This window comes from Dermochelys coriacea, chromosome 2 (genome assembly GCF_009764565.3).
Source record: "Dermochelys coriacea isolate rDerCor1 chromosome 2, rDerCor1.pri.v4, whole genome shotgun sequence".
NCBI classification, from domain to species: Eukaryota; Metazoa; Chordata; order Testudines; family Dermochelyidae; genus Dermochelys; species Dermochelys coriacea.
This window is the reverse complement of record NC_050069.1, coordinates 248753062-248779145: the sequence shown is the minus strand read 5'-3', so window position 1 is coordinate 248779145 and position 26084 is coordinate 248753062. Positions and strand designations below refer to the sequence as shown.

At 40.3% G+C, this 26084-nt stretch overlaps 1 protein-coding gene across 5 annotated transcripts in view; it reads right to left on the bottom strand.

Moving 5' to 3' along the window:
• The window catches only part of LARP4B (La ribonucleoprotein 4B), a 108686-nt gene that overhangs the window by 38383 nt on the left and 44219 nt on the right, over nt 1-26084 (bottom strand). For 4 of the 5 annotated variants that reach the window (XM_038390356.2, XM_043509588.1, XM_038390359.2 and 1 more), the window contains 4 exons: nt 23162-23296; nt 3228-3375; nt 2815-2976; nt 287-368 (listed from right to left, as the gene is read on the bottom strand). In XM_038390356.2, coding sequence (XP_038246284.1) covers nt 287-368; nt 2815-2976; nt 3228-3375; nt 23162-23242 — 473 coding nt within the window. In that variant the 5' untranslated portion in view covers nt 23243-23296. Of the gene's footprint in view, nt 1-286; nt 369-2814; nt 2977-3227; nt 3376-15185; nt 15230-23161; nt 23300-26084 lie in introns of those variants that run through there. The other variant, XM_043509589.1, reaches the window with a different exon arrangement.

Here is a 26084-nt window from a genome sequence, read left to right as displayed (position 1 = left end):
AGGCCAGAAGTGACCACTGTTGACCTCCTGCATAAAACACAGGCCACAGCACCTCAGCCAGTAATTTCTGCATTGAATCCATTGTTTCTGTTTAAGCTACAGAATATATCAATAGCATTACATGCTGAATTTTTTCTATGGATCATTTCCTCTAATATTGCTATTCCTTTCCACTAAGTTTTTAGTTTGGAAGACAGATCTCATCACATCTTAGAGATTGAAGGTAATATATAACAGGATCCTAACTATCCTATGTCGTCCCATATTTAAGTATTATTATACATACCTAGATAAGCAGAACTCCAGCGTTTTTTTAAGCACTTCTCGTAGGTCTTCCTGACCTTCTGGCTGCAATTGGTCATTTCCTCCTAAGTATGGAAGATGTACGGTTGTATGATTAAATTGAACAGAAAACAGTGAAATCTAAAAGTGAATTCTGCTAGAAAGTACTAAAAGTAACTTCTTCAAAAGTCATACCCAGAGTCAGCTATAGCCTAAAAACTTTCAACATTAATAAGACTTGAATGCTAGATACTAAAAAAATGACTACCAATCAGAAAAGTAAGGAATAGATAATCCCTATATCAGGAATAAAAGATTAATAAAGCAACATATCTGGATGTCTCTGTGCCCACAAGCAGTTGGAAGAGCTTTAGAGAAGCGCTGGAAGTATATGGTAAGGATTGTAAATACTTGAGTTAGATTTGGTTTTATGTTTTCCCCTCTATCACACTTACAAGATTGAAAAGAAACTAAGTAAATTCAAGGTTGAGTAACCCCTTACAAATATCAAGAAAGCAGTGCAGTGAAGTATCAGCAGTTCTCAAACTGTGGGTCAGGACCCACAAGTGGGTTGCAATATTGTTTCCATGTGATCACCAGGGAGGCCATTAGACTTGCTGGGGCCCAGGCCTGAAGCTAAAGCCTGAGCACTGCCACCCCCGAGACTTCAGCCCTGGGCGGGGGGTGGGGGTGGGGGGGGGTGGTCTATAACTTCAGCCCAGCCGCCCAGAGCTGAAGCCCAAGCCCCATGGTGAAGCCAAAGTCTGAGGGCTTCAGCCCTGGGCAGCAGGGCTCAAGTTACAGGCCCCCTGCCCAGGGGTGACACTCTTGGGCTTCAGCTTTGCCCCTCCCTCCCCCATGAGGTGGCAGGTCTCAGGCCGGCTCAGGTACCCTCTCCTGAAATCGTGTAGTAATTTCTAATTGTTGGAAGGGGGCTGAGGCCCAGTGAAATTTGAGAACTGATCCATTTTCACCAATGCCCTCACCACTGTGTTCCAAATTCACAAGCACTACATCTCTGAAGGAAAGATGTAGTTGCTGTAACTCAAACCACAGTTTTACGGTACCATTTTTGTAAATGTAATTGATGTACAAATGGTTACAGACGCATATCAACCAATACATTTTCCCCCTCATTATAAAATGTTACGTTTGTGTCTCCTAGACCAGGGATGTCAAACTCTGTGTCGAGGTCAAACTTCATTTCTAATTATTGCCATTGGGCTAGTGTACAAGTTTAGGACTACATACTAAAAGTCACTCTAGAGTGAAGACTCCCAATGAGGTCAATGGGAGGTATGTACGAAGACCAAACATAGTAACTGAACATTCGTTTATATCATTTACTGCCTGTTTAATGATCTTTTCCATTCACCGGAAAAAATATGTTCATCTCTAGAACCCACCACCACCATTACAGTCTTGTTTTCCTTCCTTCTTAATTCACCTTTACCCATTTCTCTTCAGTTTCCTTCCCCCCATCCCTGAAGCTGCTAGTTAGGACACTAAACAGTCAGAATTGGAATCTATTCCTGACACTATGCTACATAATCATTATAATATATACTGAAAAAAGAGAGCTAGTTAAGAGTAAGTATAACAAGACCCTTCTGCAGTAGTCTGAAAACTTTACTAAAACACACCACGACAAGTTTGGTCATTTACAGCTTCATTAAGAAGCTTGTAACAAGGGCGACTCAGAAGAATGTGTGTGACTCAGTTTCATAAGACAAACAAAAGAGGATAAGCAACACATTAGAATAAGTGAAAAATTCATATTTAAACAAATGGTTAATATATTTTTTTAAAAAGTCTTTATACCAACTAACATTGCCTTTTGCTTCACACAAATATTAGACACTTAGCTCACCTACTTACACTTACTGTAGAGATTTAATACCCACAAAATGCAGTATTGTACAAGAACCGATTAGGTTTATATTAGCATGTTAATTTTTAAGGGAAAACTGTACTGTACTTTGACACAATTCAGATTTTGAACACATTCTGTAAGATGTTTAGGCTGACAAGCAAGAGTGATTATTTCCTGTGATGTTTGTATCTAGTACAGTAGGAGCTCAGAGTTATGAACTGACCAGTCAACCACACACCTCATTTGGAACCAGAAGTATGCAATCAGGCAGCAGTGGAGACAAAAAAGGAACTACAGTACAGTACTGTGTTAAATGTGAACTACTAAACAAATAATGGGAAAGTTAAACAAAGAAGGTGACAAGGCAATTGTTTCTGTGCTTGTTTCATTTAAATTAAGATGGTTAAAAGCAGCATTCTTCTTCTGCATAGTAAAGTTTCAAAGTTGTATTAAGTCAATGTTTAGATGTAAACTTTTGAAAGAACTACCATAACATTTTGTTCAGAGTTACGAACATTTCAGAGTTACAAACAACCTTCATTCCCGAGGTTTTTGCAACTCGGAGGTTCTATTGTAAACATGTTCATTATTCAGCTACAAGACAAAAACAGTTCACAATTAATTTCTAATCAAAGCATAAAGAAAGTTTCTTTTCTTACCTGTCTGAGTGGTTTCATGTATCGATTCATACTCTGAATCATCTAGAGCCAAAGGGTTCATATCTCTTTGGTCTGACACCGGAACAGTTAGCGATGGCTCTTGCAGTTCTGTTAACACTGCATTTTGCTGCTTTTTGTCACCATCACCATTGGCATCCAGTCCTGCAGCAAGGATTACAAGAAAATGTCTGAAGTGGATTTTTCATTAAGGTCTAAACTTTCATTTGCAATAACAATTATATATACACAAACCTCAGTAAAGAATTGTATTCTGGAAGAAATCTGAGAATACCCTTGTTTTTTAATCATTTTTGTGTTTACGTCTTACACTAGAAAATTTGTGACATTATTCGGAAGTTCTGGACTGGGTTTACTTCAGCCAGAATGGAAGCTTTTTAAACTATTATTCATACCTTCTTTGCAGGAATCTGGAGGATGATCAGGTATTTCTTCCCAGGTTTTGTTCACACTACCATCAGTGGCACCACTAGCTTCCAAATGTAACATATGATTCCCCCATACCTTTGCATTAGGATTTAACTCAGAAACCTTGGTTGACTCCTAGAAAAGAAATTTTGGATTATGTACTTTGTAGATGAGTCACATTTATATAGGTGACATAAAAGAAACCTGACATATAATGCTGGAGGGCATCCCAAGTTTCTTCACCACACGACTGATTGAGGAAAAAAGGAGGAACAGTAACAGAACTACTGGTGCAAGGACAATACCATTGTGTAGAAATTAACATTTCTGCAGCTACAATGACTAATGTTTATCGCTTTCATGGATCTGCCACTTATAAGTTTGTTAATACATCTTTTACATTGCTTACTAACAAATGTTTATGTTACATCTCTACTTCAAGCGGAGATTTGTTCCCTGCCTATTCCTGTGAAAGAGACCAGAGAAGAAAAATAGCACCATATGAAGTGTGTGTGACAAAACTTGGCTAATAGCATTTGGCAAGAAGAAGGCCAAAAGGTTGGTAGTTTAAAAAAAAAAAAAAAAAAAAAAAAAAGACAATTCAGCATGTTCCTTGAGCACCACCTATACATGCAAACTGAATTGCTGCTGCTGACACTGTATGCCCCCTCTGTTAACCAGCACCGGAAACAATTTGTAGTATAAATAGGATAGGACAACACTGTTTCCAGCACCATTATAGAAATCACTAAAGGCAATGGTGCTGAAGACAATTGCGTTCCATTTACACTACCAATTCATCCATTTTTACATCCAGGAGGTCAATACTAGTTTAAAAGGGGGATGAGTGTGTGGCAGGTAATACACTTTTAAATGCTGCTGAATTCAGGCATGCTTTGTTATTTATTTCCTAGCTTTTTCAGGAAGCTTTCCCAAGTGATTATGACCAATGCCATCAGCTTCCATTTTTAAAACAAAGGGAATTTCCAGCCCTTATGATTGCAAAGGGCCTTAAAAATGTGAATCAGGTGCTGGTGATGAAATTGCTGGGCAAGATTAGAGCAGCTGCTACTGATACACTGGGCCTGTCGGTGGAACTCCACTTGCTTTGCTAGCGAACCAAGGCAGAGTTGGAGAAGCAGCTGTAAGTCAAGTTTGTTTTTCTCTCCCCCCCAGTTGGCCAAGACCCAGTGCATTCCTGTTTAGCTGCCGTGCAGCCTTTTCCTCCTCCCTCACTTCCACAATGCCCGCCTCAAAAGGTGTGCAGAAGATACCCAAGCTCCTAATCCCTTTCCAGAAAGGAACTAAAGATTTCAGGAGCTCCACAAGCCTCCTCCCTAAATAAAGGAGGGGGCAAAGCAGAACCCCTATGCCCCAGGAACAGCAGAAGTGGAGCAGCAAGGAAAGGGAGAGGCATTTGCCATCATGAAGGCCTTGAGGCCTACCCAGGCTGGGTGTGGTGTTGCTGCCATTGCCACCAAGTAACTCATTATAATGTAACAGATTTGGTAGAAGACGAAAGTGATGAATTTTAGGGTTGGGGTGGGAAGAGAAGTGATTAAATGAGGGATGTAGAGAACTGATGAGCTGAAGTGAGTGATGGAACGGTGGGAATGATTTGTGCTACAAAAGAGACTGAGGTGGGGAAAATTAGCAAGATTGATGTATGTATGTATGTATGTATGTATCCATCCCCATCACTACTGTACCTCTGTCAAATTCTCCATGTATTTATTCGCAACACATCTGGAAGGGAAGTGCTAGCATCACATTTTGCAGATGGGAAACAGACAAAAGACTAAAGCACAGAATTTTTACGTGTATTTAGGTGTTGCTCCACTCAGCACTGCAATGCCTAACTACCTTTTTGCGTATGAGTCTAAGTGACCTCCCCAAGTTCATTTAGCAAGTCTGTGGCAGAGCAGGAAACTGAACTCTAATTTCCCATGTCCTAGCCTAGTGCCCTAACCTCTGTACCATCCTTCCTCACGAGGAGGAGTATTTGGTGTGAAGTGTGCAGGCACACGGTTTACTTGGTTCTAAAAGTTTAATTCTTCTTGACGCGAGGCATTCCCACTGAAATAAATGAACACCCTGCAAAGCTGATCTGAACTACTCTGAAAAAGTTTAAGATTTAAAACTCTCTTTAAGTGAGGCAGGCTCTCAGCAGTTTTTAATATACGTGATGTAGAATACATTAGAATAGAAAATGTCATTTTATTGTGTGATTATAAATATAGCTCTTAGATACCACAATGAAGGGGACTACTGACAATCTTCCGATAGCTTTCCTTACTTGTGATGAACAGTTGTAGCAAGATCTCATTTATACAGCAATTCTCAATTCTGGAAATTCACACACTTTGGTAAGGATTAAACTTCTAAACATTGATTTAGATTTGACAATGGTCAGTAACATTTTTGGACTATATCAGCATGACGTAACTTCATTTTATTGAGCCAAAACTGATCAATACGCTTTTTGAAAGAGTATATGAAACTTATGATTTGATTAAACAGCGCAACTCCCAATTTCAAGAGCCACATTTTAAAGTTTAATATACTGTAAATGATCAAATCATGCTTGTAAAAATACTTACAAATTCTGCATCTTGCCATCCCCAAATACCACCATTTTTTGCCACTAGCAACTGATAAGGATCTCTTTCTATAGCAAGTGAAGAAACTATCAAATCTTGAGGTTGGTTCTGGAAATTCTCAGTTATGTGTTGTCGGTCACTCTCCATAACTGTGTTAGAAGTAGCAGTATTCCATAAATAGCCCATCAGATATTCATTACCACCACTAAAGATGGTGTCAGAAAATATCTGACTTGTAAAATCAGCATTATCAGCTTGCAGAGTTAAGAACCGTGAACCCATTTCATCTTGGGAATTTTGAGTATCCAGCTTACAGGTATTTTCTGATTCATTCAAAATATCTTCCATCAGATCTAGAACACACTTCTCATTGCCTTGCTGAAGTCCTCTAGCACCAACTGGGACATTAGGTAATTCATATGAAGGAGTAGCAGCATATCTATCTACCTGCCCTGGGTCAGTATAAACCCCACAAAAAGATTTATCAGATGTGTTCAGATCACAAGTTTCAGTCTGTTCATGATTTGCGGTGGAAAGTTTTCTCAAACTTTTTATCTCAGCATCTAGAATGTAACTGCTGTTTTCAGATTCAGTGTTCTTTGTTCCCAACCACTTTATATTCTCACTTGTTTGTGCTTCCGCATAGTCAGCTGATGTATTAGAAACATCAACATTTTCTTCTTTTGACAGACTGTGACACAGGTTTTCTTCACCCCTTTGAAATTCTGGTTCCTTTAGATCTGAAACACATTTTTCATAAGTTTCTGGATGTTCTTCAGATGAAGGTTCAGTAGACCTTTTAACATAAACGGAGTCTAATTCTGTATCATCACAGTTATCTGTCACATCACACTTTCCCACTTGTTTCTGAAGAACATCTAAATAGGATCTTTGGCTTGATGGAGACAGACAGCTAGGAGATCCAAATATATCACTACGAGCTCTTTCATGATTTCTGAAACTGTTCCCCATTTTTAATCCATCATCTGTACAGTCTTCCAAAATTACAGGTCTATCATGCATAACTGAGAAAACATTCTGATTATGTATTAAGTCTCTATTGAGACTTAGTGTATTACTGTCATGATCAAAAATGTTAACTTCAGAATCCGGCTCACTATCTTCTGTTTCATTATTAATGGTCCCCCATTGAAGCATTTCTAGTTTTGGTTGTTTCACCATTTCTGCACCACCACCTGTTAATCTGGCAGGGTCAGTTCCAGCACTCAATTCATTTTCCACTGCATGAAATGAACATTTATCCCATAGTTCATCTTGTTTATAATTCAAGTTCATTTTATTCATATTTGAATATGCCAGCAAAGATACAGAGGAAATACTGTTTTTGTTAAATGAACTGGAATAGTTATATAATTTACCTTTATTTTCTGGCAGTGCTGGTGAAAGCTGACATTCTAGACTGTTTTCGTTTTGGATTATTTCATGTGTACTTATGTTATGTGGCTTGCAAGATGCTAAAGTATGATTTCTTACCCTTAATGAAGTCCTCCTCAGACAACGAGTTTCCACAGGAATGTTATCTGCTTGATATGAGGGAGTTTGCCCAACGATGCTCACATGATTGTTATCTTCTATGGTATTAGGACTTAAAACATTTGACAGTATTTTTGTTTCAGTGCTGCCTTTCGTATCAGTTTGAAAATCTAAAACACTCTTTAACGTTGAGGGCACTTTAATCACGTTTGCAACCAAAACATTTTCCAAGCTACACAAAATTTCATCTGTATATTTCTCTTTATCTTCCAGGAGCGGTTCTAATTTGCTGTCACTTTCAGAAGTAGTAAAAGGGGCCTCTTTTCTAATTTCACAGTACATTGTCTGAAATGTGTTTGTTTTCTCATTAGAATTTAGTTTACTTTCTGGCTTTAATAGGGAATCCTCTTGGCTAAGGTTTTCCAGATCTTGGGTCACTGAAAAGGAATCACTGTCTGTTTTCTGAAATTTTAAGTGAAAACACAAGTTACTTGTAGTATCATCTAATTTTTGTTTAGTATTTGCTTCCTTTTCAGTTTTCAGTAAATGTTGACTTAAATGAAATGGTGTGGTCGCAGTGTTACAATTTCTCTCAGTCTTTCCTAAATTATATTCTTTAGCATTTAGAGCCAATAAGATGTCAGAAGTAGAGCTGTCAACATGTTTCACACCTTTTGAATAAGGACAATATTCTTCTTCTCTGAGAGCATTCACAAATTTTACAGACTCATTGTTTTTATTAATTGATTCATTCAAACTGACACTACTATCTAGTGTATCCAATCCTTGAGTGCTATTTTCATGAACCTCTTCATCATATACTAGTGCTCTTAAACCATCTGTTGCTATAGAGTCCATATTTAGCCTGCATGTCTGACAGCTGCTATCCAGTAAGCCTGTATAAGATGACTGGACATCCATATGATAATACTCCTTTGTTTCATTTTTTTGCAGGTTTGACCTATGCTCCTCTTCACATACAGACAGTTCTTTTTGTGTATTAAACTCTGCTTCTACTTGTGCTGACTGCAGGATTGGAAATTCTTTCCTAGTGTCTCGAGGGCATACCACATTGCACATTCCTTCAACTGTAACAGCTGAATTATCTACGTCTGCTGCCATCGCTCCATGCTCGGTAGCTGGCATCTCTTCATCCACTTTCAGGTCTTCAGCGTCTACAATACAAATACTATAAAACTCCTTATCTCTTCTACGTTGTCTATGGTCTATATCAATATAGGTAAAAGCTGGAACTGCTGTTTGTCTGTGTAATGTATCTGAAATCTTTCTATAGCTGTCACAACTGTTGTCTTGAACATTCTCCACTGTTTCATTCTGTGTTCGTGAATATTCACATTTAACTGGGTAATATTCCAGATAACTCATATTTAACAAAGTTTCTTCCTCTGAGCTTTGACCTAGAGCCACTGGTTCCCATGAAGGAGAAATACAGTCCAATGAGCAACATGGCTCTCTGGCTATAATGTGTGTGTTTCCGTTAGGACTATTACATGGAGAGATTTCTGTATTTGTACACTGAGTATTCCTATTGGTATTTTCAATTATTCTTTCACTGCCATCCCAGTCTTCCTTTTCTTTACTCTTTTCCAAATATTCATATCTGTTAAAGACCTTTAGGATAGGACTAAATGAAAGAAAAAAGTTAAAAGGTCTGTTAGACTTTCTTTTAGTGACCTGCTCATGGTCAGTGTTCTCCACGCTTTTGTATGAAGGATACCTTGTTTTTCTACCCCAGAACCCATGTTTAGGATTTGACTCCATGTAATTATCGGTATGAATGCACTCAATGCCAACTAAAGCAGCTGTCCCATTAGCCGTCTTTTCTACTGCATACAGCTCCTTACTTTCCACAGTTTCTAAAATTGAAGATAAAGTTTTACTTATCCTGTTTTCTGGTGCCTCCTCTTCCACAGATTTTTGTAACAGACCAGTTTTTTCATTATTTTTGCTGGTAGTTAGTTCTTTACTGAAGCAGCAACCCATGTTTAAGAAATTGTACTACTGGAGAGCTCACATTGCAAATCGCCTTCTTGCACATCTAACTAACTTTCTACTGTTTCTGAAAAGACAAGCCAACACCCAGATGCCAAAAATAGTACATTTAAAACCCTGCAGGGAGCTCATATGCCATTGCCACTCAAAGTCCAAATCCCAATTAGAGCAATGTTTTAACGTTTCATTATACGTACTGTAGTAGCTAAGTCAGAGTTTTCCTAACCAAAACATAGCAGACAAATATTTTAAGATCTGTGAGCATTTAATTGCTACATTTCCTGAGAAAAGTTGCCTTAAACCAAACTACTTTAGCTCACGAAAGCTTATGCTCAAATAAATGTGTTAGTCTAAGGTGCCACAAGTACTCCTTTTCTTTTTACTTTAACTATGACTTTACCAAAGTGCAAACATGCCCTAAACCTAGTTTCCTTGAAATTGCAGATATGACCATCAATAGCTAAAGCAGAGCTACACGCAAGTTTGACTCAGATTTAAAGAACCACAGAAAAAGTATTACTGAAGCTGTTGTGCACATGACTATACTCCAACGGTGGTTCTATAAAAGTGAATATACAGTAAGGTACTACTTTTTAGAAAAAAGTGAATTAAGGTCACAACTCTTGTAGTCAAGAGTTATAAGCTATCCAAATCCCTCTCCTCCAAACAATTTTTTTTTAAAATTAATACATCAATACAAATCAATTGCTTGTCCAAAAGCAGATTTAAATATAGCAATTATTCAGGCAGCTTGTTATTCCCCTTTCTACAGCTCCAGTACATATGACGTGCTTGCAGGTTTAAAGGGAAACAGCTTTAATGAACCAATACCACAGCATGCTTAGGTACTTCATTGTTATTTTAGTTCACTCTAAGTACTCTATCAATTGCATTAACTTTCTAAAACAGAAAGCCCTGCAACATATCTAGATATCTGTTGTAGTCTTATCTACATAATTTTTACTTCCTTTTTTCAGGGGCTTTTAAATTCTGACAAAGCTTAGTCATCCTCATCATAAAGCAAAAATGCCTAGGTCACCACACCACTATAATTTAAAGGAGTAGGTTTATTTATTTTAAATTGTCTCTTGCTTTCCCTTCTTGGACTTCACTTTACTCTTCTTTCCTAAAGAGAATATCTTTCCTGCACTGTTTTCAGTGTGTACTTCCTCTTCTCTCTCCCCCTCTTTACTTACATGGTAGTTCTACCTCTTCCTCTATTTGTCTATGCCATTTTTGCCAACAAAACAAAACAAAAACAACCCACTTCACTTGCTCACCTATTCTACTTTTTTTTATTTTACCCCAACAGTAATTCCCCTACTTCCCACCCACAGCTAGGTGTTCTCCCATTCATCCTTTCCACAAGGCTTGACACATTTACCATGACTAAAGTGTTCCAGGTCCCATTTTCCAGGGATAACAAACAGAACCAACCTCCCATCATCTGGGTTTGGCTTACAACCAAAATACTCTTGCTACAGCTTAGGGAACGCCAGTCTTTTATAGCCTGTGGCTAGCATGCAAGACTAATGCGAAATGTGCCTCCACTGTTACCACAAAAATTCCTCTGGATACTGGAAGGAACAGTGTCTATTCCTCTCATCCACTTCATAAATTCCAAGTTTCTCCATAAGTGGTAGTGAGAGTCTAACCAAGTTACCCATCTCCCAGCATCTTTTCAGTTTTACTTGGAAAACAGACAGTCTTATTCTGCTGTTGCTCACAGCCTTCCCAAGAAGCATCAGCATGAAACTGACCTACTCTAAAGTTTTATTGCCACCTAGGAGATTGTAAGTCAAGTCTTGTCAGTTAAACTGCTGCAATTAACATTTATTCTGCTGCTGCCTAATAAGTTCTGAACAGCAGCATAGGTGATGGTCCCATGCCTGCAGACTCAGGAAGATGACCCTGTATTGTTTCACACTTAGTTCAGGTTTAGAAGATTCTGTGCAACCACAGAATCTGGAACCTGAGTGCTTAAAAAAAAAAAAAAAAAGATTTAAAGAATACATGCTGCTTAAGTTGACGACACTTTGTCTAGGAAAGATTCTTACTTGTCTGCTTGGTTGGGCAAGCAGTTTTCAAGTTCTGAAAGAAGTTTCCAAAATTGTATTAAATACACAATGCTTCAGTTTAAACAAACCCACAATCACATTTTTCTCAGATTGCTCAGCTATCTCTACCTTGTCTATTTTAATTTTATACAGTTCAGACTATACTTTTTTTTTTTTTTTAATTCTTTTACAACGTCCCAACCTTACTATTGCCAGAGATATTTCACTATCTTTGTGGTAAAATTAGAGAAGATTGTAAGTTCTTCCAGTTTACTTAGTGTACTATGGGGTACAAAGTTGTACAACAGTCTTCCAGGTGTTGCACTAGATCTTTTTGCAAATACCTTGCTATTAATTTCTGCTCTATTTTCCATTGAATTTAAACGCATGCCAAACAAGAAGTAAACTTTTGGAAAGACTGTCAGTTTGGAGAATTACCTATAATCCTTTTACTTTGGTAAAATGTTTTCTACCAGATTCCCACTACTGAGCCTGCATTCCCAGACTGCGACTAACATGAAAGCTCTAATCTTCAGAGCTCTAAAGAGAAGATGGCTCACCAGTGAAATGCTGGTGAAATGCCGATAAAGTGTATAAGACCTACAAACACCTGGAGACATGGACGGCTTTCAAGAAAAAGACAATACAAAAAAGTAAAAACAGTCCTGTCTCCAAAAACTAAACATTTTGATCCCTCTGTAATACGCTATTTACTAGTAACAAATTTACAAGGAAAAACTGGAACATGCAAGGTTCTAATGTAGGAAACATGAGAGTAAACCTGCTCCTTTACTGTTATGGAACTGGTAAGATTTAACCACACTATCTGAAGACATCCTTTAGAAGGGACAAGGTAGGAAAGGTACAAAAGCATAACATAAGTCTTAATTATTCCAAAGTTCATTAGGAGCTTACGTTAGTACTGGGGGGAGAAATCTTACTATAAGAATTGAGCATGCAAATGGTCTTTTAAAAAAATATTTCAAGAATTTGCAGTTGAGCCATTGTAGGAGAAAGTATTCCTAGAAGAATAAGTATCAAGTGAGCCAGTCCTTGCATTAACTAGTGTGTAAGCACGGAAATTGGACAAGCATCAATTTGCAATCCCTGGGAAAGAATCTTTCCCTACAGAGATACAGTCGGAATAAACAACTCTGAAGATTGAGCAACATCATATCTTTGTCCAGTTTGATTTCTTTTTACCTTGGGGAGCAGCACTGCGAGGTGGTTGCAGCAAGGACTTATAGGCCAAAATCAATGTTCATTAGCTGTCCAAAGTCCCCAGTTTCTTTTCTTTCTGCAAGGTGCGTGGTATTTTGTTTTAAGTGATTTCATATCTGATGTCTCCCTACCCCTATTTTGTACACAGTGTGAATTTGTTTGAAGACAGTTGCTACAGAGAAAACTTTTCGCAACTTTTTGATTTTTTGTACGCCACTGTATTAGTCTGTTGCAGACTAAAATTTGTTCTGTCCACAGAACAAAAGAAACTGAATTTGGGAAGTGCTACTCATTGCCTCAAATAAGGCTAAAGACTAAAATACGTTAAGTCACACGGATAGCCAACTCTCTAACTTCAGACAGGCACATGCTAAAGAGTTAAATTGGTCAATTTTCAGAAGAAACTCTGTTCAACACTAAGCCTCTTACCATTAGAAAGAATGCACAATCTCCAAGAAATTTGCCTGAGGCTCCACAGAAACAGACACATTTTGGCCCAAGTTACCAAATCTGTGAACAATGTCACAAGTCCCTATAGCTGAACTGTTCTTAAGCATAGGAAGTCTTATCCACCATTGTTACCATCTGCTGCCCCCTTCCCTTTTAACCCTCCTCCCTCACAAATTCTTTCCTGGGACAGGGTTCCTCAACATGCTTGTGTCTAACTTGACTCAGATTTAATTATGAGTCATTTTTCCACTACATTTCCTGGAAAAGAGAACTGGTAGCCTCTCCTCCCCATTTAGAATACATTTCATTGAATATATGAAATGTGTGAATGATTCAGAAATTTGTAAGATCAGCATGTCAGAGCAGTTAATAGTGTCAGAGTTTAAGACCAGAAGAGACCACCAGATCATCTAGTCTGACCTCCTGTACATCACAGGCCAATACCACCCAGCACCCACACGCTAAACCCAACCACTGTTTTGTTTTGTAACGGTTCATAAAGATGGTTATCAGATATACCTAAGGCCCATAGAAAATAGTTTAAGTCTTTTACTAAACAGACACTGACAGGTTGGACCCATTGGGAAGCCACCCGATTTGCTGAGGTACCACTGAGTCTATCTGTTCTGCCAGTATGGGCCCCCTTTAGCCTGTCTTGCTGAGCCAGGCTCTGACACACAGGCAGGGCCACACCAAGCTGCAGATCAGCTCTGGGAAGACTGATCTTAAGGGACTTGCCCCAGCACTCAGATGTCCACCTCCCTTGGATTGCAGACCCAAACATACATTTTGAAATTTGCCCCCTCCCTCAATGTGGAGGGAGTTAGAAATTTACAGAAACTGGGTTTAATAATAAACAAAAATTGTATTAACTATAAAAGGCAGATTTTAAGTCTTAAAGGGGGAACAAGCAGAACAAAGCAGATTACTAAGCAAATTAAATCAAACACAAACTAAGCTAGTTTCACTAAAGACATTGGTTACAAATAGTATTTCTCACCCTAGATATTGTTGCAGGCAGTTCGCGAAGTTTCTGTGGTTCAGAGTTCCAGTTATATTCCTTTTCAGACTGGACCCCTGTCTCAGTCTGGACTCCCCCCTTGCCTTCCCTTTTGCACTTTCTCCTCTCGGGTAGACAGGCCAGGGAAAGGAGGAGTCCTGTTTGCCTTCCTCCACACCCTTAAATAGGATTTACATAAGGTGGGAATTCTTTGTTTCCCAAACTTTACCCTCCCCCTGCCCCTTCCCTTACAGTGGAAAGTTACATGAAGTCCCAGGTAATGTTTAAAAAGAAAAGGAGTACTTGTAGCACCTTAGAGACTAAAATTTATTGGAGCATAAGCTTTCGTGAGCTACAGCTCACTTCATCGAATGCATTTGGTGGAATTTTTTTCCACCAAATGCATCCGATGAAGTGAGCTGTAGCTCACGAAAGCTTATGCTCCAATAAATTTGTTAGTCTCTAAGGTGCCACAAGTACTCCTTTTCTTTTTGCGAATACAGACTAACACGGTTGCTACTCTGAAACAGGTAATGTTTAGTATCATTTAGTATCAGGTAGTAGACCACCCGACTCTGTAGCATCACAGTGTCCAGGAGTCAGTGGCAGTATGGAAAGTCCACAGGAAGGCCAAGCTTTTCACAGCTCATTGTCTTCACGGATGGGCCATCCACCCTGTCTGACTTTTCCATTGTTGTATCTGAAGTGTTAGTCGTGGGGGTCACCCAAAGCAGCATAGCTGAAGTACAGATACATAGTCAATATTCCCAACTTCAGATACAAAAACGATACAGGCATACAAATAGGATAATCGCATTCAGTAAGTCATAACCTTTCCAGGGATATCTCACATGAGCCATCTTGCATATCTCAGTGATGTCATTCATATCATAAGCATATTTTTATAAAGAATATGGAATGACACATCAGACATGTTAACAAAATGTGAAGAGAAAGCTTGCTACAACAGAGTAACAAAGTGCCATTAAAACTAGAGCATGCCTACTGGATCTGAAAGTTTTCATTTAGTGCTCTCACAGGCAAGCAATTCTACTATTTACATTAACAGGAAAACAAAATGGGAAATTCTGTGGCCAAGACAACACTTACTGTGGCTTTATCATACCATTTTCTTTATGTATATTCTGGTGTTTCTAAGGCAGGACAGAGAAAAAAAATATGAAAAATAAATTTTATTGACAAGTTACTAGTTTAGTTCTTTCCCATGTTTAGTCTTAAGTTGCTAAAGAGAATGTTTTGTACTTTGTTTCTTTAATTTCCTACTCAATAAAATTTTAGATTTTACAAAGATTTTTCCCCCTGCTAAGAAATCCTCATCTACACTGAAGAGACAATTCAAATCATTAGAACTGGTAAGGCAACTCCCATCTTTTCATGGAGAGAGAGAGGGAGAGGGAGAGAGAGAGGGAGAGAGAGAGAGTGTGTGTGTGTGTAAGTAAGTAAAATCTTCCACTCCATGCATCTGATGAAGTGGGTTTTAACCCATGAAAGCTTATGCCCAAATAAATTTGTTAGTTAGTGTGTAATATGCCAGAAGTACTCCTCATTGATTTTGCTGATACAGACTAACAACTATCATTCTGATTACCTGAGCAGTAGATGAACCAGACAACTGTGCCCAAGTTAAGGATCTTCTCTACAGTGAGCAACAGAATAATCAAATTAGGAATGGTAAAATGTATTGACATAGGGCTGCTATTAAAACACCTGGGGGGGGAAAACCCACTATCAAAGGCAGCCTCTCTTGCAGTTGAAGAATGAAATTATGATTTAGGAGATGAGAATTCAATTCACAGTTGTCTCAGCTTATGATCTTGGGCATGTCACCTACTCTTACTGTGCCTCAGTTCCTCATCTGTAAAATGGGGATAATATGGCCCACTTACTATGACAGAGAAATACAAAACCAAAAAAAAGTGACACATCAAGAACTGATAGTAATTTAGTACGAGAGGAACTTGGAGAAAACTTCAGGGCTGGACAATAAGGATCCCAGATCTACTAAAACTAAGAGTCACTTGACTCCACCACTGCCATTTTATTACCCTCATTAAAAAGTATACTGAGGTTTTAAAAACAAATTATTTTAGATATGGGAGTTTCTCCAAGCTGCTGACATTAAAGATGGCAAAAGTTCAGTTTTGTTCAGTTTTCTGCCAAAGTAGGATTGTTTCTTACAGCCAGGTGCTGTGTCTAGTTTTAATAGTATCCAACAATAGAGTTTCCACTGTTTCCAAGCTATTTCAAGGAGCCTAACACAGTAAGTAGTTTGGACACCATACAACATTTAATGACCAATCATTCACTGAGGTTTCCTAGATACAAGATTGAAGAAATCCCTCTGCCTCACTTAGCGCTTGTCTACATAGGAGTTTTAAAGTGAATCAAACCAAAGTTAATCCTGTTTGAAAATGGCTGTATACATGATTCATTTCATCATTGCACACAAACTCCTCATTTAACAAACTCTGGAGTCCTCTTGCCAAGTGGACTATGATTCCTACAAATTAATTAGTGCAGTCTACTGTTCATGTGCATGCATCTGCCTCCATGCTTCCAAAGGCTATCCCACAGTGCTCTGCAGGTTGCCCATGACTGACTTGTCTGTTCACTTGTGTCATCCTCCTGCTCTGGTGTCAAGTTCCCAGGACAATCCCTTCCCCCTTTACAGTTGGAGCAGACAAAATATTCTCATTTTCTCCTGGACCCCACTGTATCATTATTCTTGCAGCTATACTGAGACCCTGGATCTCCATCACCATCTGGAGAAAAGTACTGGTGCAGGACACTCTTATGGCTGGCCACTAGAATAAAGACCTTTTGGCCTCAAGACTGGGACAATGACCAATGCAGGAAAAAGAGAAAGCATTTTAAGAGAATGTACACTGAAATGAGGGACAATGACAATCTGGTAGAGGACATGTTATGCCCATTTTATGATGAACTGGACAGGATCTTACACAATTATAGCTCAACTCATCCAAGACACCATGTGGAACCTGCTCTCCCCACCACCACAGATGACCAGCAAGACCCACTGGAGGATGCTGGAGAAGTGCCAATTCCTGAGAGATTTAGGATCTTTTTGGGATCCCGAACCCTAATGCTAGCCAGCTGGAAAGTCAGCTGCAGTCATACCCTGCTGCAACATATACTGATTCTTGCCCTGCATCAGCAGAGGCTCAGTCCCAGTTAGAAAGCCAGGTTGCAAACCAAGAGTCCGATTCCCTGGAGGGAATTTCAACATGTAAGTACCTATCTTTACAATTTATTATTGTCATGCTATACAACACTTTCTGCCTTTTATTCTGGGTGCCCCACAGCCATTTTAGACAGATGTGAGCCAGAAGCTAGCCCCTGCCTCCCTCTGTCCATGCTGACCTATTGGCTTCCCCATAGTGTTTCCGAATTGGCGGCTGCTCCACCCAGGTGACAGTCCTCATGCAAGCCACAGTTATCAACAGTCTTCAGGACCGTGCCACAGAGGCCACTTGTCCATCTTCGTTTCTCCTTCCCTCACCTGTCCTACCTAGAAAATGCCACCCATTCACCAGCCTAAAATGCATGGTGCAGCCACAGCCTCTACCCCACCCCCCCAGCACATTTGATTAATGAAAACAAAATTATTGCAAAATGCAACTGTTTTTTGAGACTGTGGTTACAGAAAAATAAATTTGGTTAGTGTTCCGAGTTTACATAAGGTATTAAATGGACATTGCATGCCCAGAAAAAGGTACAAACAGTACTGTTCTCTGATGAGGTGTCAATGCCCTGTAACATACATAGTCCACTAACAATTATAGCAGGACCCCATCTGCACTCTCTCCATGTTTTCAGGGGAGATAAACAGAATTTAAAACTAAGGAATTGTTCAATTTTAGTTTGCACATCATAGGTAATAGTTGCACACGCATCTGTTCCTAGTATAGCACACCCATGCTTCCCTCCCCTCCCAGTATAGCTTGCAAGCCCTTTCTTCTCCTGCAGTACTCCTGAGGTGGCCCACTGTGGTGAATAACTTCACAGAATCACTCACTGGTCTGCCGTTTCCTTTTTTAAAGCAATACTGTTCTCTGCTTCCTAGTCACCTGCCTCAGTGCATCATCGAGAGTGTGGACAGCCTAATGGGGATCCACAGGGTATTACTCTCTGCTCAGCCTTGAATACATCTCCAAACCCTCCAACACCGGAGGGCCTAAAACAAAACTGCAAAACCAAAATGGGAATATAATTCCAACTCAACCCATCCCACCCCACCCCACCACCTACTAAAGCACAGCAGCAAACATAGCATACAGAAATCCTAGTGCACGCAGCACCTCCTCACATGCAGGCCACTTACCATCTCTGAGGTTCCCCAAGATGGAAAGTGTCGTAAGGAGGTAAAGTCATACAAGCATAATAAACGAAAATGCTACCATGGCCAGTCTGAAATATGAACAATAAGCGACTGGGTGTCCCCTCCCCACTTCCAATACTCCCACAACCACCTGCAACAGCCAAACCATGAAGGACAGGGCCTCTAGCTACTGTTGAGAGGCTGGCCAACTAGAAGGAGCAAAAAAAGGAAGGTTCAGGACAAAATGTTCACCGAATTCATGGCAGAGCCCTAAACTAAGACCACACTGGCTGATAGAGGAAGAAAGAAATCCAGCTCTCCCAGGAGACTATGGCAGTGATCAAGGAAGTGGCTAAGGAAAGCATCAAAAAAAGACAGGAATACACAGAGGCAACTCCAGAATGCTCTCCTAAAAACATGATCCTGATAGGCCGCAATACTGGTTACGGGCCCCAGCAGCAATTCATCCATCCATATCCACACAGCACTTGTTGGAGAGGCCACTCCCATCAGGTCCAACATCCACCCACCAGGAACACCGGTTCCACAAGTCCAGAATTTATGAACCGTGGCACCAGAACGACTGTATACAAGTGGTAAGACCTATCCACACTAACTTTAAGTCTCTTCCTCCTGCAAACTTGTTATTTTTGCTGTTTACATTGTTGCACTTTTAGTTTGGTTCACACTGTTTTATTTAAAGGTTAGCTTTTTGTTGGTCAGAATGTTTTGGAAAATGTATTTTCAAATAAAAAAAGGTTTTATTTCAAGTTTTTGGCTTTGTTACTATTCCATAATAAAAATGGTTTCAAATCCATGTTGGTCCATTCTCACTCATCACTAAATGGAACACAATTCTTTAAATAAAGCTAAAATAATTCAAAGTTTTACAGAAGTATATAGCCAATATCCCACCTCCACCAGCCTTAAACGTACTGAACTGATCAAAATCTATCCCAGTTTGCCCCCACCACGGAGTAGCAGCTGGATACACAGATCCACAGATCCTACCAGGAGATTCAAAATATGAGCAACAGGTATCCCTAAAAGTATTCTCCTGCATGCTAGCATTCTCTACAGGATGCCCTGCTGGCTGCTCAAACTGCCAAGCAAGTCTCTGCACCTTGGTTCCATGCATTGATAAGGCTTTCCCTCTTTGGTCTCTCAAATATTGTGCAGAGCACAGCTATGATAATTGGGACTCTTTCTGCTGCATCCAAATGATTCCATAAGCAGCAGCATCGGTCTTTCAAAACAGCCAAATGCACACAATCACCTTCCTGCAACTACTCAGACAGTTAACATGTTCCTTCCTTCTGCTTGGTGGTAAGGTGGATGAAGTCCAAAGCCGAACGTGTGGCTCTGTGCACTGTAATACAGCCCAGTCAGCCCCTGCATACTCTCACTTATCATAGCAGCATAGTGCATTTCTGGGTCCATGCTGGCAGGAAGCAATTCAAAAATGGCAAAAATGCTCATCCAAAAAGGAAGCGTGACATGAAACACCAGAACATGGGGGTTTAAAATCTGAATCCTCCCAACTTCCACTTTGCATCCCACAATTCACAGTGAAAACTATCCCATAATATACATTGCTCAGCCACACAGGAAAGGACCTTGGGATATCTCCCCCCCCCCCCCCCCCCCCCGAGAATGATACTCCACCAGTTCGCAGCAAACTACTGCTGTGTGTTCACACCATGTTGAAATTTAGAACAGAACAAGCATATTAGGTGCATACTATTGGTGGTACTTGTATCCTTTGAGTTACCAGATGTGCATCTAAAAAGTTGCATTAAACCCCTCCTGTAGACAGACCCTTAGCCATTACCAGACTAAAGTAAATTTTGAAAACTCCCAGTGAACGTGTTCACTTTGTCTACACAGAGCCAGATTTTTAGGTAGGGGCGTTCTGAGAGTAGGGGCCAAGGGGTCCTACCAAAAAACCCCCCGTGTCTTAATTTGCTTACTACTAGGCAGACCACTAGCTGCTCAAACTATGGAGCAGTTAAATGTGTGTTGTAAGTTTTGATCTATGTTTGTAAAGGAAGACTGTCACTACATTTTATTGAGAGACACTAATCCTTTACAGAAATTAAAAAACCACCAAACAAAAAACAAAACAAAAACACGCTTCTGTGGGTTCATTGGTTCACTCCAGGCTCCAGACCAATACCCAAGGAGTTATGTTTTCCAAGGTCTACATCTATTCCAGAAGCCTCCCAGACAGACATTCTGTGAAGGGGAGACTGAACTGGCAGAAAGCAGACGTCTAACCTTCATTTGAGGGGCACAGCCAAGATGGCTAGGGAATACATTTCAGTGCATCCCCAATAACCTCCAGGGAGCTGAGCTCTTGTGCTCTCAGGGTTTCTGGTAGGGCCTCCACAAGCAGCAACACGTTGTGATGAATACCCCCAGTGCACAGAGGTCCAGAGAAGTAATCTACATCTTTCTGCACCAGTTTACAGAAATATAGCCTTATGACCTTTAAAAAGTAGTTCAATTCAAATAAATTGGAAAAAACAGTGATTTTCATAAAAAATCCCAAGTGCTTTCTTGTTAATGTTTTAGCCAGGACCTCGACCAGAATTATTCTTTGAAGCGTCTTCATAAAAAAAGTTTTACAAATTAGATGACCTTCTTTGTATGTTTCTTGAATTCTACTGAAGTAAGAAGTTTTGCTCATGAATCTACAGACACATTCCCAGATTCTGTACAGTAAGCACCAAATAATTACTAATATGTATTCCCTCTCATATAAAATGTCTGAATATTTTGTCTTTTAAAGAAACCCCTTCTGAAGCATAGTTCAATATACTATGTCACTAACAAAGGTGCTCTACACGAGCAGTGCCCTAAGAACCACGATACTGGTATAGTTCATGAAAAGCTTGAAAAATAACGACACTTAAGAAAAGCTTACCACTCCTGAAAACTAGAGATTATGCTTAATCTTCAGGTCTCATGCTATGGATAGCATTTCAAGTCTTCCAAACTCATGTTAACTGTTTGCCTTCAGAAGTTCTTTTACCAGAGTTTAGACATGAGAGAACAGATTTCATCTAAAGTTACTGAAGATGGTTAATCCCATTTCTAAACAGATACGGAAGAGCAGAAATTTGAGATTTGTCTCTACATTTGCATCTAGCATTATGTGTTTTAATTAAGGACATTTTACTATTTTAGAAGAACTAGCATTAAACAAAAAGCATAGTGAATGGCTTCTCAGAGTGGGAGACTAACGCAAATAAGTGGACACCCTTTTCTTTAGAGCAGCAACTGCTGTACCTATTAGATCCAGATGTAGCACTGAAAGTTACTGGTATTTTGACTGTTTCCTCGAGTCAGATATTCTGAGGAGAGGCAACTTTAGCATGCAACAAAGACTCTGCATATCTGAAATAACGCCATTCTAAATTTGGCTCAGTATATTCCCGTCTGTAATTTTAAAGAGAAGAGAAACATCTACATTTGAGTTTGAGGCAGAACAGAATTGAGGCAAGAAAGTGACTCAACTAAAAAGAAATAAGGTCCCCAATCTCCACTTATGCCCATGTTTTAGGACAACCTGGAGAATACACGTTTAATTAGTGGAAGTGAGAAAAGCAGAGTACACTAGTTTGAAGTGGTCTAGTGATCTGTGTTATATGCTCTAGCAAAGAATGTTTTAAAAAAAGTGTTGAGAAGATCAATCAGATAACATGTTGTGCTGCATATAAGTACACCTCAAGTGTACTAGTGCAGTGGTCCCCAAACGTGGGGAAGGGTGCGGCAGGCCTGGGCCAACCCCACCAGAGGATGGGAAGGGAGCACCACCCAGCCCTGCTCTGTCACTAGCCCCAGGGGCGGGGTAGCAGCTGCTCCTGGAGCCTGCAGGAGCACTCTGACAGCTCAGTCTAGAGGTATTGACAGCTCCCTACTCCTGCCCCAAGTGCAGCTCCCACTCCCTACCCAGTCCCAAAGGGACCATTTTTCTTAAAGGCAAAGCACTATTACATTTTAGTCTCTCAAATCATTTAAGTACTGTTTATGCAAGAAGTCAAATTTTGCATTTGGTTAATAAAAAAAATTTCAAACCCAAATGTCTAAGTTTTTTGGAACATTTGCTACTATCACTGTAAATCTGTACACAAGTTGCATTTACCATGCATTTTGCCAAAAGCCACATGAACCCGATAATGCCATTTATTAGATCCTGCACTGCAACATGTATTTTGTGCAGTCTGCCAGAGTGCTCCAACTATGCAAAATACCATTTTCCACAAATTAACACACTTAAGCTAAAAATATCCATGCCAGGATTTATTCCTGTAAAATTTCTCCTCATGTGTAGATTCTAGCATTTTCTTTTGACTGACTTCAGGGTTGGTAACTTGATTTTGTTTAAAAAAAACAAACAAAAAATACCCTCCTCTCCAACTGGCTTTAGCATACTAGTAAGTGCATAATATGTTAACTAAAGATGCATACTACTCCAAGACTGAGCAACAACTTTGTACCATGAAGGTGAATTTCCAGGAGTTATGGAAATGCAGCTACCTAGACAACTATTTCTCAGGATTTTTGGTGGTGGTGCCATGTACTGCCCACATCCTGTATTAGAACGTTTTGGGCTACAATTTGTATTAAAGACTGCCAAACAAAAGTGCATATTTGTTTAAAATACAAAACAAAGACTACATTAAGAAACTAAGTGAAATTATTTTTTTACTATAATACTTACTAGATGAGAACTGTCTTTAACTTCTTGTACTTGCTGCACCTGCGGTTCAGCCACAACTTTAGTGTCCTGATCAGAAGTCATGAGCTGTCTGCTTTTTGGCTCCTCAGAGAGAACTTTACTCGTCACCTTGGTAAGCTGCAGAGAAAAAAAAAAAGAGACAGATGCTATAAAAGTGACTATTAAAATAGTTCAAGAATTCATAAGCAACTTCATTTTGAAGAACGGCAAGAAGAACAGCTACAACTGTTTCTACTGTAGATTATCCAGTGGAAAACAGCTGTAAGCAAAATTTACATTGATCCACCTCGAGACTCATTCAGGTTGGTTTCCAACAATGCACCACCTCTTTTTGCCACCGCTGCAGCCAATTTATTTTTTTCCCCATTTGATTAAAAAGATTCCAAGTTCCAGTACAAATGGATTTTCAGGTTCCCAACTGTTGTAACATTTCATCTTAGCAATTTAAAAAAAAAAAAAAAAAAAGAGAGGTCACATCACAATTGCTTTTCTATGTTAGCAGGACTTAAGTCACTTTATTCCATCATGCTTGAAAGTTCCTTTATCCAGCCGGATGGGTAGAAAGCTGATGAGGGGTGAAAATCTGCAGGACAGTGATGGCTTCAAATTTTACAGCTATTATTAAATACCTCTGTCTTAGTAAACCATTGGCGTTTCATAAAAAAAATAAGAGTCATTGTATATATCACATCCTTCATTTTTAAAGAAGGACTGGAATATAAATGAGAATATTTTTGTGGGGGGGCAGAACCTCATTTGAAATACTGCGTACAATTCTGGTCTCATGTGTGTAAGAAAGATGAATTCAAACTAGAACAGGTGCAGAGAAAGGCTACTTAGGATGATCAGAAGAATGAAAAACCTTCCTTCTGGAGAGGAGGCTCAAAGAGCTTGGCTAGTTTAGCCTAACCAAGAAGGCTGAGAGGAGATATGATTGCTCTCTATAAATACACCAAAGAGATAAATACCAGGGAGGGAAAGAAGTGAAGCACCAATGTTGACACAAGAACAATAGACAAACTGGCCATCAACAAGTTTAGGCTTGAAATTAGACTAAGGTTTCAACCATCAGAGAAGCGAAGTTCTGGATCAGCCTTCCAGGAGCAGTGGGGGCAAAAAACCTAATTGGCTTCAAGATAGAGCTTGGTAAGTTTGTGGGGGGGGGATGGGATGATGAGACTACCTACAATGATACGTAGCCGATCTGCGACTGCTAGTAGCAAATATTCTCAACAGCCAGAGTTGGGACACTAGATGGGGAGGGCTCCCAGATACTACAGAGAATTCTTTCACGTGTCTGGCTGGCTGGGCCTTGTGCACATGCTCCGGGTCTAACTGAGAGCCGTATTTGGAGTTGGGAAGGAATTTCCCCCCACGTCAGAGGGGCACAGACTGGGATTTTTCAACTCTTTTTTGCAGCATGGGGCACAGGTCACTTGCAGATTTAAAGTAGTGCAAATGCGGGATTTTCTGAAACTTGGGTGTCTTTAAATCATGATTTGAGGACTTCAGAAACTCAGCCAGAGGTTATGGGTCTACTACAGGAGTAGGTGGGTGAGGTTCTATGGACTACAACGTGCAGGTGGTCAGACTAGATCAGAGGTGGGCAAACTACTGCCCACGGGACCGTCCTGCCTGGCCTGAGCTCCTGGCCAGGGAGGCTAGTCCCTGGCCCCTCCCCCGCAGTCTTATTGCGATGCGCAGCCAGTGCTCTGGACCGCCACTTTTGCCGGGCAGCACAGCTGGCTCTCACATGATAAGGGGCAGGGAGTCCTGTGGGCAGTTGGATGGGGGGGCGCGGCTCTGGGGTGGTGGTGGTCAAGGGCAGGGGAGGGGCTGGATAGGGCATGGGAGTCCCAGGGGGCCTGTCAAGGGGCAGGGTTGTAGATAGGGGTTGGGGCAGTCAGGGGACAAGGAACGGTTGAATAGGGTGGAATTTTGGGGGTGGTGAGGGGACAGGGAGAAGGGGGTTTGAATGGGTCGGGAAGTGGGAGAGGGCAGATGGGGCCAGGCTGTATGGGGAGGCACAGTCTTCCCTACCTGGCCCTCCATATAGTTTTGCAACCCTGATGTGGCCTCTGGCCAAAAAGTTTGCCCACCCCTGAACTAGATGATCATGATGGTGCCTTCTGGCCTTAAAGTTCCAGAGTACAAATGGAGGTTTTTTGTTAGTATTTTAAAACCCAATGTTAGCCCTAGAGTACCACACACACAAAATTGTGCAATATGTGGAAGGTACAACCTTGAACATGTTAGATTTAGCACTAAAGCCAAGGGGTGAGATGCAGCGTTGTGCCTATAAGAGGCGGCACAGAATGCGCACCCCAGGGAAATGAAGAGGTTGGGATATATGCTAGGGTAGCTTTAAGTCATCTTCGCACTCTCCAAATCCTGGGCTACTCTGGAGGATGGAGCAAATCTCCAGCCTAACTCACAGAGCCCCTGTGGCCTTTATACATTACCGCAGAGTCCAGGAATGCCTGGGATCTCCACAGCACTGCAGACCTGCCCAGGCACATGCAAAACCCTGGTTCAGTGGTGTAAGCGGGTCCAATGAGGCACCCTTACTGCCATTACCTCAGTACCTGCTGCGAGGAAGATTTTCCCTAGGTGGGACTAGGGGTTTTAGTACACATTTATGCCACATTAGCCCTTTTACTCAGCATAAAGGGACCACACAAATAAAGTATTCAAGCACTCACTCAAGAGGTTTTGCAGGTAGCTAGAGAAACTACGGCTAGAACTGAAAAGTGAAACTTTAAAAAACATTACTAGATTAATGTATGGCAAATACAGAAAGTAAATTTTGGAGTCTACATTGAGAAGTTTCAGAGTAGCAGCCGTGTTAGTCTGTATTCGCAAAATAAGGAGTACTTGTGGCACCTTAGAGACTAACAAATTTATT